Consider the following 14,135-nt stretch of genomic DNA (forward strand, 5'->3'; position numbering starts at 1 on the left):
CCTACCTTATAACAAGTATCACCTCTTCTCCAAACAGCATGTTGCTCATTGCTCTCTGAGGCCTCAGCAGAAGCACCTTTGATGTGCATATTTATAGCAACATTCTGGACATGGCAATCTATGTGTTGTCTGAGATGACAAAGCCTTCCCTGAAGCTCTCACTTCCTGAGCTCCCATCAGAATAACCTTTAAATCCATATTATACCAACATTCCCTTCAAGGCAGTTTTGCTTTTTCTATCTAGCACCTCAAAATTATTCTAGCCTCTATATATAATACAATTATGAAGCCCATTCTACAGTTTTAGGTATTTGTTATAGAAGTGCCTCACTTTCTGGTACCAAAATGTCAACGAGTTTCCTAGGGCTGCTATAACAAAGCACCACACATAAGGTGGCTTAAAACAACAGAAATGTATTCCTCATAGCTCTGGAGGCTAGAACTCTGAAACCAAGCTGTCAGCAGAGTCATGTTCCCTTTGAGACGCTGGGAAGAATCTTTCCCTGCCTCTCCTAGCTTCTGGCGGTGGCCGTTGATCCTTGGCATTTCTTGGCTTGCAGCTGCATCACTCCAACCTCTGCCTCTGTCATCATATGGCACTCCCTGAGCATCTCTGTCTTGAAACAGCATTTCCTCTTCTTATAGGTACACCAGTCATATTGGAGTAGGACCCATTCTAATGACCTCATCTTAACTCGATTGCATCTCCAAAGACCCTGTTTCCAAATGAGGTCATATTCACAGGTACTAGGGGTTAGGATTTCAACACACTTTGGGGGAGGCACAATCCAGTGTATGAAAGAGACTCATTAATAGAATACATAAAGAATTCTTGAAATAAAAAGACAAATTAGTCCATTAAAAGTTGGCAAAAGATATGAATAGACATTTTCTATAGAAGATGCACAAATGCTCAATAAGCATAAGAAAAGATGCTCAATATCACTCAGGAAATGAAATTAAAATTACATTAAGATACTAATTCACACCCACTAGGATGGCTATGATAAAAAAGACAGAAACTGGAATTCTCATATACTGCTGATGGGAATGTTATATGGGGCAGCTGCCTTGGAAAACAGCCTGGCAATTTCAAAAGGTTAAACATAGAATTAACATAGGACCTAGCGGGATCCCTGGGTGGCGCAGCGGTTTGGCGCCTGCCTTTGGCCCAGGGCGTGATCCTGGAGACCCGGGATCGAGTCCCACATCGGGCTCCCGGTGCATGAAGCCTGCTTCTCCCTCTGCCTCTCTCTCTCTGTGACTATCATAAATAAATAAAAATTTTAAAAAATTATTAAAAAAAACATAGGACCTAGCAATGTGGGACATGTGGGACCACTCCTACATACATACTCAAGAGAAATGAAAACATGTCCACACAAAAAATTTGTATGTGTGTATTCATAGCAGCATTATTCATAATGGCCACAAAATGGAAACTACCAAATGTCCATCAACTGGTGAATGGACAAACAAAATGTGGTATATCCATGCAATACTATTCAGCCATAAAAAGAAAGTACTGATTCATGCTAAAATTTGCTTGAATCTCGACAAGATTATGCTAAGTGAAAGAAGCCAGATGCAGAAGACCACATACTGTATGATTCCATTTGTATGAAATGTACTGGATAGGCGAATTCTTAGAGACAAAAAGTAAATTAGTAGTTGGCAAGAGGCTGGCTGGAGGCTAAGGGAATGGAGAATGTAATGGGTTTGGGGTTTCTTTAGGGGAGTTGAAAATGTTCTGAAATTAGATAATGGTGATAATTGTGTGACTTTGTGAACATGCTAAAAACCACTGAACCATATACTTTTATGGTATGTAAATTATACTTCAATTCTTTCTAAAGAATAAATGTAATTACATACAGGTAAGACCTGTGTGCTGAAAACTACAAAACATTGCTGAGACAAATTAAAGACCCAAATAAACAGAAAGATGTAGACCATGTTAACACATCAGCAGATCCAATATTGTTAAAATAAAAATTCTCCCTCACTTGATCTGAAGATTCAGTGAAATCCCAATCAAAATCCTAGCAGGCATTTTTGTCAAAATTGACAGGCTGATTCTCAGTTGGTTAAGCATCTGCCTTCAGCTTAGGTCATGATCCCAGGGTCCTCAGATTGAGCCCCATGTCAGGCTCCCTGCAGAGCAGGGAGTTTGCTTCTCCTTCTCCCTCTGCCCCTCCTCTCTTTTCTCTCCTTTCTCTCTCTCTCTCTCTCTTTCTCTCTTTCTCTCAATAAGTCAATAATATCTTTTTAAAAAATGTATATGAAAATGCAGTGGACCTAGAACAGTCCAGACATCTTTGAAAAAGAAAAATAAAGTTGGAAAGGTTTCCTTTCTGATTTCAAGACTGCATGGTATTATCCTATGAACAAATATGTAGATTAGTGGAACAGAATAGAGTCTAGAAATTGAGCTGCATAACTAATTTTGGATAAAGGTGCCAAAAACTTTAAATAAGGAAATAATTCTCTTTCCAATAAATTGTCCCAGAATAACTGGATATACATTTGGAAATGAATGAACCTCAAACCTTACATCACACTATTACAAAAATTCTCTCTGATGGATCATAAACCTAAATGTAGGAGCTCAAACTATAAAACCTTTAGAAGAAGAGAGAGGACAAATATTTGTGTCCTTGATGTAGCCAAAGATTTCTCAGATGGCTTTTCTGTCCTATAATAAAACTTTGATAAATTTCTATCAAAATTTTAAAACAACTATTCTTCATAAAACACTTTTAAAAATGAAAAGCAAAACTCTGGGAAACGAACTAGGGGTGGTAGAAGGGGAGGAGGGCGGGGGGTGGGAGTGAATGGGTGACGGGCACTGGGGGTTATTCGGTATGTTAGTAAATTGAACACCAATAAAAAATAAATTAAAAAAAAACATTAAAAAATATATATATAAAAAAATGAAAAGCAAGTCATTTTCACTGAGAAAAATATTTAAAATACATATATCTAATGAAGGCCTGATTCCAATCTATATAAAGAATTCCTGCAACTTAATATTCATATAATTCAATTAATGAACAAAATATTTGAACAGAAGTCTCATAAAACAAAATATACTAACAGCCAATGGGCACATCAAAACCTACTCATTGTCATTAGACACTCTCAAAAGTCAAATTAAAACCACAGTGAGGGGCTCCTGTGTGGCTGAGTTGGTTAAGTGCCCAACTCTTGACTTCAGCTTAGGCTATGATCTCAGGGTCATGAGATCAAGCCCCATATTGGGCTCTGCTGAATGTGGAGCTGACTTAAGATTCTCTCTCTCTTTGAGCATCCGACTCTTGATTTCAGCTCAGGTCATGATCTTAGGGTCAGGAGATGGATCCCCTTGTCCAGCTCCATGTTCAGTGCAGAATCTGCTTCAGATTCTCCCTCTGGCTCCCTGCCCCTTTGCCCCTCTCCCCATTTGCGCTCTTTCTCTCTCTCTCTACTCTCTCCACTATTCTCTCCCACCTTCTCTGCTTTTCTTCCCTTCCTTCCTACAAAACTGCACTGCTTCTATGCAAGAGGGTTTTGGAAGACACGGAATAATACTAGTTCCTTGAGTCAGAGCCAAAAAATCCTGTAGCTGCAGTTTCCATGATACCTAAGAGGTCTGGGCTATATGGCTCAAGGAGCTACAATAAAAACAGGCTCAGCAACAAGGGATGTCACTCATCTTGGGTATGGAAGAGGAAAGCCCCCCCAAAGCAGTCTAGCCCCTTGCCCTGAATGTTTGACACAACCCTATCTAAACCACACTGGGTCCCACTTCATTCCAGCTTGCGTTTGATCACTTTGCCCACCACTTCAGAGGCTGATCATGCTGAAAAGATGAGACATGGTGCACAGCATCTAAGCCCTTCTGGTTCTTCACCATAGTTTATTTCTTTCAGTGTGACTCCAACTACCTACTACCCCACCATTGTTGATTCTATAAATCAATTTCATTTTGATTATTAAAAATGCTGAAATTGGTTGTATCTTTGTAAGATTCCTTTTTTTTTCCTTTAAAAAAGAAAATAGTCCATTACATTCTTCATATAAATTTTCCCTGTGAGGAAGATTTTAACAGAAACACATCCTCTGCTCCCCAATTTCTTCCTCCATTCTAATTGGCCAAGCAATAAAGAAAGACAGACAGCAAGAGGAGAGTAGCAAATGATCAGTACAATCACACTGGTGTATTTTAGAAAAATGCGACTTGCTTCAAAATTCAAAATCAGAATGAATAGACTTTACAATACCTGTTCTCTCTGTTTGGTGTCCACAGTTTTCCCAGGGGAGTGGTTTCCAAGTTGCTTATTCTCTTGAGATTCATGAATCTCTCCTTTAAGTTTTTCAACCTCAAATACAAAAGCATTTTGAATATGAGAATATGGGGTTTGGGGAGGTGGTCTGCTTTGTTTTTAAAAGATACAAGGAATACTGAATACATCCCTTATGAAAACATTTCAAACTATACACATAGGTATAGAGAATAAAAATTGAAAATTTCTTTCACATAATCTTACCCCACAATCCCATTTCCCTTTCCAGAAGTAACACTGTTCAGAATTTACTCTTCTTGAGTTTTATCATGTATGTATATATATGTATGTGCATGTATTAAGTATATTTTAAGTATTATTATAATAACTTATTATATAGCTTATATTACTTATAATATACTTAATATGTACATATATGTATTAAATATGTAAATGCACAAAGACTAAGACAACTTGAACAGTTGTTCATTCTTTTTATGATGGTGTTTTAAAAATGAAAAAAAAAACAAATAATACAAAATCTACCATGCTGACCATTTTTAAGTGCACAGTTCAGTACTATTAAGTACCTTCTAATTATTATGCAACCATCACCACCATAAATCTCCAAAATTCTTTTCATCTTGCAAGACTGAAATTCTATGCCCATTGAAGAACTCCCTATCCTGTCCTCTCCCCGCAGTCCCAAACAACCAATCTACTTTCTGTCTGTATGATTTTGACTACTCTAAGTACCTCACATAAGGGGAATCATACACTATTTTTCCTTTTGTGACTTACATTTCAATTAACATAATGTCTTCAAATCTTATCCATGTTGTAGCATAGAATAGAATTTCCTTCCTATTGGGTTGCCTGGGTGGCTCCACAGTTGAGCATCTGCCTTTGGCTTAGGGCGTGCGTGATCCTGGAGTCCTGGGGTCAAGTTCCACATCAGGTTCCCTGAATGGAGCCTGCTTCTCCCTCTGCCTATGTCTCTGCCTCTCTCTCTGTGTCTCTCATGAATAAATAAATACAATATTTTTTAAAAAAGAATTTCCTTCCTATTTAAGGCTGAATAATATTCTATTGTATATTCCACATTCTATTTATCTATTTATCCAACAAGGGATACTTGAATTGCTTCAAACTTTTGGCTGTCATGGATAACACTGCTATGAACATGAGTGTGCAAGTATCTGTTCAAGTCCCTGCTTTCAATTCTTTGGGTATATACTCAAAAGCAGAATTGCTCAATTAAATGGTAATTCTATATTTACTTTTTAAAGAAAATGCCATGCTGGTTCCTATAGTGACTGCAGCATAATTTTTCATTCTCAACAACAATGCACATGGGTTCCAATTTCTCCATATTACCATCAACTTGTCAATTGCCATATTACTTGTCATTTTCTATTGTTTTGATAAGAGCCATCCTAATGGGTACTTTTTTTTTTATAAATTTATTTTTTTATTGGTGTTCAATTTGCCAACATATAGAATAACACCCAGTGCTCATCCCATCAAGTGCCCCCCTCAGTACCCGTCACCCAGTCACCCCCATCCCCTACCTCCTCCCCTTCCACCACCCCTAGTTCATTTCCTAATGAGTACTTTTATCCATTCTTGCAACAAGTATATTGTGAGCACTTAGTATATGCCAGGTGTTGTGTGAGACACTAGAGATATAACTGTAAAATGAAAATAAACTAAAATCGGGGGCAACTGGGTGGCTCAGTTGGTTAAGCATTTGCCTTTGGGTCAGGTCATGATCCCAAGGTCCTGGGATCGAGCCCCACATGGGGCTCCCTACTGAATAGGGAGTCTGTTTCACCCTCTCCTCCCTGCTTGTGCTTTTTGTTGCTATCTCTGTCTCTCTCTCAAATAAAATCTTTTTAAAAACCCATTAAAAATGTTTTTAAGATTTTTTTATTTATTCAGAGAGAGAAGCAGAGACACAGGCAGAGGGAGAAGCAGGTTCCATACAGGAATCCCAATGCAGGACTCGATCCTGGGACTCCAGGATCACGCCCTGGGCCAAAGGCAGGCACTAAACCGCTGAGCCACCCAGGCACCCCAAAACCCACTAAAATTGAAGAGACATATATCCAGAACTTGGAAGTACACATTAAAAATCAATAGAGGATGAAAAAGAAATAATTAAAAAATGTGACACAACTCAAACTTATCCAATAAAATAGAGAAATAATTTCTATTTGGTAAATTAAGTATAAACTATTACCTAAATCCTTATTAAAAAGAAAAGATCCTAAACTGACATAATAGCATTAACATTACTGTTTAGCATGGGTAGTTAAAATGTATAAAACATAAATACTGATAGACTGCATCTAGGTCAGAGTATGGCATCTATCTGGGATATGATAGGCACCAGGATTGGTCCTCAGTAATCATATGTATACAGTGCTCTAGCTGCTGATTGTTATTATAAACACATTTAAATAAATTCTAAGAAAAATTACATTGAACAACTTACCACTTCTCCAAGCATTTTCTTTTCTGAGTCAAGTGATCGAACCCGATTCCTTAAAGCCAGAATTTCCTCATCTAGTCTCTGATTATGTTCCTTTGCTTTCTGTAGGTCAACTGAATCTAAAATAGAACAGAACACAGTTGGTTCGACTGGATCAAAGTTTTGATTTGAGGTACTAACTTTAAAACTAAGGAAGTACTATTTCCTGGCTTCTTGTCAGTCCTACCATGTTTCTGCATATGTGGATCTCTGCACAGGAGAGCTGCTATGCTCTCAAGTCCAGCCCTAGAATATTCTAACAACCTATTGAAACAGAAAAGAACTTTTTTATTTCTCACACTAGACTAATGAGCTGGATTTTTTTGAGAATAGGATTTCCAGCAACAGAGGTTCTTTAGGGAATTGTACTTTTAAAGCCGTGGAGCCTACCTCCTAAAAGTTAAACAATCGAGAAAATCAACTTCCTATCTTGCTTGTGGTCCTCTCTTACATATCACATATTACTCCTAGACTCTTCTCTTCTACTTAGCAACAGTAAGGCCCCACAGATGACAAGTGATGAGCCACGAGCCGTGGACAGCCAGATTTTCCTAGCTAAATCAAGTTCATGCATCAAAATCATCTTTCTGCCTCCACCACAGCCCATAAAATGGTAGTTCCCTCTGAGTTTAGCACCTCATGTTAAGACCTGCTCTTTCCAGCTTTCATCAGTTTCAATATTGCAAACTTGCTGCCTGAGACTTTCCTAAATTTGTAGCTGTTTCTTTGAGCCACTTCCACTCATATTTCTTATTTTTCTTCTGTTGCCTTAAATTCTCTTTTGTTTTCCTTCTTCATCACTTGTTTTGTATTAATTATTCTTCATGTTCTTTCTTTATTTTTAGTTTTCCTCTTCCCATCTACTTTTCTCCCTTAGTATTTTTTTAATTTGAAAAATTCTGAAAACGTACCAAAAAGGGGGAAAAATTATTCACAATCCCACCCTATCTATGTGTGAGTGGGTGTGGATTTAGAGTGAGAGAGACAGGCAGAGGCAAAGACAGAGACATTTGGTTTTTGGCCTGTGCAATATTTAAAGATTTAAACAATGCTACATAATCTGTCTGCAAATTCACCACTTGTGAACATGTCATGGATGTCTTTACAGCACAATCCTTATAAAGCCATCCATTTCTCATTTGCAACTATTTTTAGATTAGTTTTACTGGATTTTGCTTTTCCTACAAATGGAATCTTAATATATGTATTTTTCATGTCAGGCTTCTTTTGCTCAATATATATTTTGGCGATGCCATCTGTCATATCGATAATTTGTTTCTCTCTACTCTTTAGTCCATCTTATTCATATACCACTTATTAACTATAAATCTTCATCCAGTCTCTCATTTTGTTCTGTACAATGCACCATTGTCCAAATGTGTCATCATGTGTGTCACTTTTCCCCTACTGAAGAAGATTCAGGTGCATTGCTGACGCTTTACTCTTATAAATAATTCTAAAATCATTATCCTTGTTCATCAATCTTTAGGCACTTATGAAATTATTTCCAAAAAACAAATTCCCAGAAATGGGAAAGCTGGATCAGAGGATATGTGCATTTAGAAAATTTAATAGATATTGCCAAATCACTCCTTAAAAAGATTGCACAAAGTTACATTCTGCCCATTTCTCCACACTGAATGTTACCAGAATTTTAATTTTCATAAATCTTAAAAATGCAGTTGAATAATGGCTTGTTTTAAAGGTTTATTTATTTATTTGAGAGAGAGAGAGAGAGAGAGAGAGAGAGAATGGACCAGAGGGGGAAGGAAGAGAAACCCAAGCAGACTCCACACTAAGTACGGGAGCCTGACTCAGGGCTCAGTCTTTTTTTTTTTTTTTTTTTAGGGCTCAGTCTTATGACACTGAGATCAGGCCTGAGCCGAACCCAAGAGTTGGACACTTAACCAACTCCACCACCCAGGCATCCCAAATAATGGCTTGTTTTTAAATGCAATATGTTTTGCTGATCACAAATGAATATAGGCTTTTTGTTTAAAAGTAAAACTGTACAGTTATCTTCAAGTGAATATTCTCATCTAACCCTTACTCAAAGGGTTAGATGACCCAAAATAATATTAATACTTAGTAAATATTCATCAAAATATTTTATATGCATATACAGACAAGGGTTGTATTAAAAGTATTTATCAACTGCTAAAGTATGGGTCCTCACCTATAAGAACGTAGCTCTGGAGTAGAGTTCTAGAGAACTGCCAAGTATTATCCCTTTAATGCCTGGGAAGACAAGGGGTTGGAAGGACTCAGATAGTTGAGGTAGATGGTAGACAGCTGAAAGACTCAGGGTAGCAGCTATTTACAACTTATACAAAATTATTCCAGTGTCTTCACTGTCATACATTAATGTGTACCACTTCATAGCCATCCTATGGGCATACACACAGACACACACATCCAAAAAATAAAAACTAAAATAACATTATACTACATATATTACTCTACAGCTTGCTTTTTTTAACTTGATAATATATCATAGACATCTATTCATGTCTGTGCACATAGATCTACATCCTTCTTATTCATAGACGCACAGTCATTTAGTTAGCCAATCCACTGTGGATAAACACAACTTAATTTTGCTACCCCAAAAGTTTTCCTTTCTCTCTGTACTTTTACAAGTTCTTCTATAGTCATTAGTGATAGTGTAGTATTTTTGTCTGGTTTTGATATCAGGGTAATGCTGACCACTTAAAAGCTGGAAAGTATTCTGGAAGACTTTATGTAAAATCGATATCATTTATCCTTAAAAATTTTCTCAGAAAAAAAATTTTTCTTAGACATCTGAGCCTAGAGTTTTCTTCATGGGAAGATTTTTATCTACAAATTTATTTCCTTTGGCAGATTTCTTCTTCTTTTTTTTTTTTCTTTTAAGATTTAATTATTTATTTGAGAGAGAGAAGGAGGGCAAGAACAAGCAGGAGAAGAGGGAGAAGCAGATTCCTCACCAAGCAGAGAGCCCACATGGGGCTCAATCCCAGGACTCTGGGATCATGACCCTAGCCAAAGATAGATGCTTAAGGACTGAGCTACCCAGGCAGCCCGGCAGATTTCTTCTTGAGTGAGGATTGGCAGTTTGTCTTTGAAGAAATGTGCACAAGTCATATGGATCCTCAAATTTATTGACATAAAGTTGTTCAAAATATTCTCTTATTATCTTTTTGGTCTGTAGAAATGTTCTTCCTGTCATTTCTTATATTGGTGATTTGTTGTCTTCTCTTTTTTTTTTTTTTTCATGATCAATCAAGTTAGAAATTTATCAGTGTTATTGATCCCTCCAAATAACCACATTTGGTTCCATAATTTACTCTCTTGTGGTTCTGTCTTTAATTGTATTGACTTCAAGTCTTATTTTTAATACTTCTTTCATTGCACTTGATGTGGATTTAATTTGGTCTTCTTATTCTGGGTTTTTAAGGTGAAAGTGTAGATCACTTTGAGTCCTTTCTTGATTTCTGGTATAAGCATTAAATGATATAAATTCCCATCTAAGTACTGTTTTAGTTACTTTTACCAAATATTGATATGCTTTTTTTTTTCATTTTCATTCAAGTTAATTCATGGAAAATATTTTCTAATATCCCTTGTAATTTTTTCTTTGATCACATGGCAATTTAGAAATATCTTGTTTGGTTTCCAAATATTTGGAGATTGTCTAAACATACTTCTGTTATTGATTCTTAGTTCAATTCCATTATGGTCAGAGAACACAATTTGTGTGATTGTAGTTCTTCCACAGAAAGTTGTTTGATGGCTCAGTATGGCCTTTCCTTGAGAATGTTCCATGTGTACTTGAAAAGTATGTGTAATCTGATGGACTTTTCTATAATTATTAATTTGGTCATGTTGGTTGGTACTATCCTTAAGTCTTTATCTTTACTGATTTTGTTTTCTTATTTTTTTTCAGTTCCTAAGAAAGTAGTGTTCATTTTATAATTGCATTGATATATTTTTGAAAAGGAGGGTTAGCAACTCTAATCACCAATTATAATGTGTGGATTTTTTCCCCTCACACATCCAGGCAATTCTTGGACAGTAGCCAGGTATCCTATAATTCAACTCAATTCTGGCATTATCTAGTTGGAGACAGCATCAGATTCTACAGGTTAAGAGCTCAGTTCCACAAGAATGCCCACCACTTCAGATACCAAAGACAAATCCATGTTGTTACCTGTGCTTCTGACTGACCGGTTATAAATCAGAGGTTGCAAATCATCTTAGTTCAAATGATTTGGTAGAGGGGCTCACAGAATTTAGGGAAACATTTTATCCACTAGATTTCTGGTTTGTTATAAAGGGATATAACTCAAGAATAATCTAATGGAAGAGATGCATAGGGAAAGACGTGAGGAGCTTCCATATCCTCTCTGGGCACACCACTCTCCCCAAATCTCCATGTGGTCACCAACTCAGAAGCTCTCCAGACCCTGTCCTTTGGGATTTTTACAAAGGCTTCATTCATAGGCATGATTGATGAAGTCATTGGCCATTAGTACTGAACTCAATCTCTACCGGCTGTCCCCTTCCAGCCTTGGTAACCTAGGGGCTTTCCAAAAGCCCTCCTTAAGATAATAAAAGACATTTTTTATCACTCCCATTGCAGGAAATTTCAAGGGTTTTTGAAGCTTGGTGCCAGAAACAGGGCCAAAGACCAAATATATATTTCTTATTATAAATCACAATATCACTGGGGAAACCTAGTTTTAGAATTATTTAAAACAAGTAAAGGATTTTAATTATTTTTGTAGTTGCTACCATTATAACACTCAAAGTTCATTGTATTATTTATATCTGGTAGCATTTTTACATAGTTCAGCTAGGGTCAGATTAATTCACCAGGGATTCCAAGCCTATTGGCTTCCCAGTGAGCAAGTATGTATGAAGTATTGCTAAATTCATCATAATGTGTCTTGATCTCAGTAGTAAAATATGTGCTATTTCTGTTGACCACAGGTTTTAGAGTTAGATATATTTGGGTTCAAATACCAGCCCTATATTACTTAATTCATTAATACTCAGTGTAGCTATTGGATAACTCACTAAACCTTGCCATAACTCAGCTTCTTTGTCTAAGAAATGGGAATGATAATACTCACTATTTGGAATTGTGAGGATTAGAGTCAATGCATATAAAGTGCCTGATAGATAGAATGCCTGCTATTTAGTAAGAAATAAGTGGTAGTAGCAGTAATAGTAGTAGAAATAATAACAGTGACAATAGTGCTTTATCACTATTATTAAAGACATTATGTTAAATTGTGTATAATACACTTGTTATTATTTAGTGTATTATTAATCATATCTGCTAACATGCATCACTCACCATTTTCTTGCAGCTTCGTCAAATTTTCTTTCAATTTCTTAATTTCTAGCTGAGCCTTCTCAAGTGCAGAATCTAAAGAAAAAAGAAAATCTTTCTGTAAGGAGCAAATGATTAGCATTCCCTTTCTTTGGAAAACTCACTTTCTGCTGATTGTCCTTTGAGTTTCCACAAAATGTCACCTCCAGGAAACTCTTCCAGACTCCCCTTAGTGTTCTCACTGCACCCTATCATTATTCCTGATTGTGCAGTCTCGCAAGAGTTCTGTTTCCCTAACTGAGTCCATGTTGAAGAGTTTGGATCACAATAAACAATAGGAACAACTAAACTTTTTAAGCATGATACTCTCAGCTTCAATTACACTCAGAAATATTTAAAATTAATTCCTTCAATTAGTAATATTTAGAATTCTACCAGTAGTGGGGTGCCTGGGTGGCTCAGTCAGTTGAGCATCCAAGTCTTGATTCTGGCGTGGGTCATGATCTCAGGTTGTGAGACTGAGCCCCACGTCAGGCTCCAAGCACAGCAGGGGGTCTGCTTGAGGTTCTCTCTCTCCTCCTCCCTCTCTCTTTGCCCCTCCCCTGCCCCATGCATGCACGCTCTAAATAAATAAGACAAAACTTTTTTAAAAAATAATTTTACCAGTAGTTGCTAGAAACATCAAGACAACAAAATTTCAGGAAATACCTTTTGATACTATTGAAGAATTATATGAAGATGGCCAAATGGTACAGGGCAAGGACATGGGGCACTGGAGTCTATTGGATTTGGGTTCTCTAATCCAGGTTTTATCACTTTGCTTCCTTGGGTCTAGTCATTACCAGTGATATGTTTGGTGGGCTTCTATGTCAGGATGAAGAACCTCTCAGAAGTAAGAGGCTAACATGACCCTTATAAGAGATCATTCCTAATCACAAAGTAAATACATCAGCAAAATTGTGCATGTTTTATTATTACTCCCCAAACGCTCAATTCTTTGGAGTAAATCCCAGTCTGATCTACTAGATTCACCTAAAATTATATTCCTGACCATAACAATAGTTACTACCACTGCTACCAACAGCAGCAGCTACTAGTGTCAGATATATTAACATTATAACAAATCTTCAAAGCAAATACTAGCATTCCTATTTTATGGATAAGATAAAGGAGGCTCAGAAAAATTAAGCAATTTGCTCAGAGTCACATAATTGGTAAATGATAAAGCTGGGATCTGAACTCAGGTCTGTTTGAGTATGCTATGCCAGAGATGTGAGAATAGCTTCTGTTTTATTAAGACAATGGTTTTCTGGGACGCCTGGGTGGCTCAGTAGTTTAGTGTCTGCCTTTGGCTCAGGGTGTAATCCCGGGTGTCTGGGATTGAGTCCTGTATCGGGTTCCTTACAGAGGGCCTGCTTCTCCCTCTGCCCATATCTCTGCCTCTCTCTCTCTGTGTTTCTCATGAATTAAAAAAAAAAAAATCTTAAAAAAAAAAAAGACCATGGTTTTCTAATATGTTTGTCTCTGGAAGGAGAGTGAGTAAGAGAACACTGAATGTTCTGGGAACTACATGTAGTTTAATACTCCTTGGGTCTACAGTGCAAAGGATTACGGGAAATATAGGGTATGAAGCCATATAGATAGGCAAGAGCCAAACCAGAAAGGCCTTTGGGAAGCTCAGTATTTATCCTTCAGAATAAAATTTTTATGGAAGATTAAAGTCCTGAGGAGGTAATCGAGAGGTTCTGCAAACATTTGATTTGATTTCCACTTAAAAAGCAACAGCAACCCATTTTTACATTAACACATACAGCCAAATATATCATATACAAAACTCAAATATATCAGAGACCACCAAATGCATTAACTCACGTTGCCAGGTTAGCTTCTCCTGCCATGCTCATGCAGACATGTGAAAATCATAGCTCTCCATTATTTCTCTTAAACTAGTAATATTTCTAACACTGTGTTGGTTGTAGGTTTCGGAGACCTCTCTATTATTTGACAGTTTAATTTTCTA

At 37.0% G+C, this 14,135-nt stretch overlaps 1 protein-coding gene across 1 annotated transcript in view; it reads right to left on the reverse strand.

Moving 5' to 3' along the window:
- Positions 1-4,336: 4,336 nt before the first annotated feature.
- Positions 4,337-14,135, reverse strand: part of LOC106559773 — a 37,047-nt gene continuing 27,248 nt past the window's right edge. Inside the window, exons 6-9 of the mRNA XM_038557670.1 lie at positions 12,140-12,211; positions 8,975-9,036; positions 6,763-6,878; positions 4,337-4,361 (exon numbers count right to left, since the gene is read on the reverse strand). Of these exons, the coding sequence (XP_038413598.1) occupies positions 8,975-9,036; positions 12,140-12,211 (134 nt within the window). The 3' untranslated portion in view covers positions 4,337-4,361; positions 6,763-6,878. The remainder of the gene's footprint in view (positions 4,362-6,762; positions 6,879-8,974; positions 9,037-12,139; positions 12,212-14,135) is intronic.

The sequence above is a fragment of the Canis lupus genome, chromosome 15 (assembly GCF_011100685.1).
Source record: "Canis lupus familiaris isolate Mischka breed German Shepherd chromosome 15, alternate assembly UU_Cfam_GSD_1.0, whole genome shotgun sequence".
NCBI lineage: Eukaryota > Metazoa > Chordata > Mammalia > Carnivora > Canidae > Canis > Canis lupus.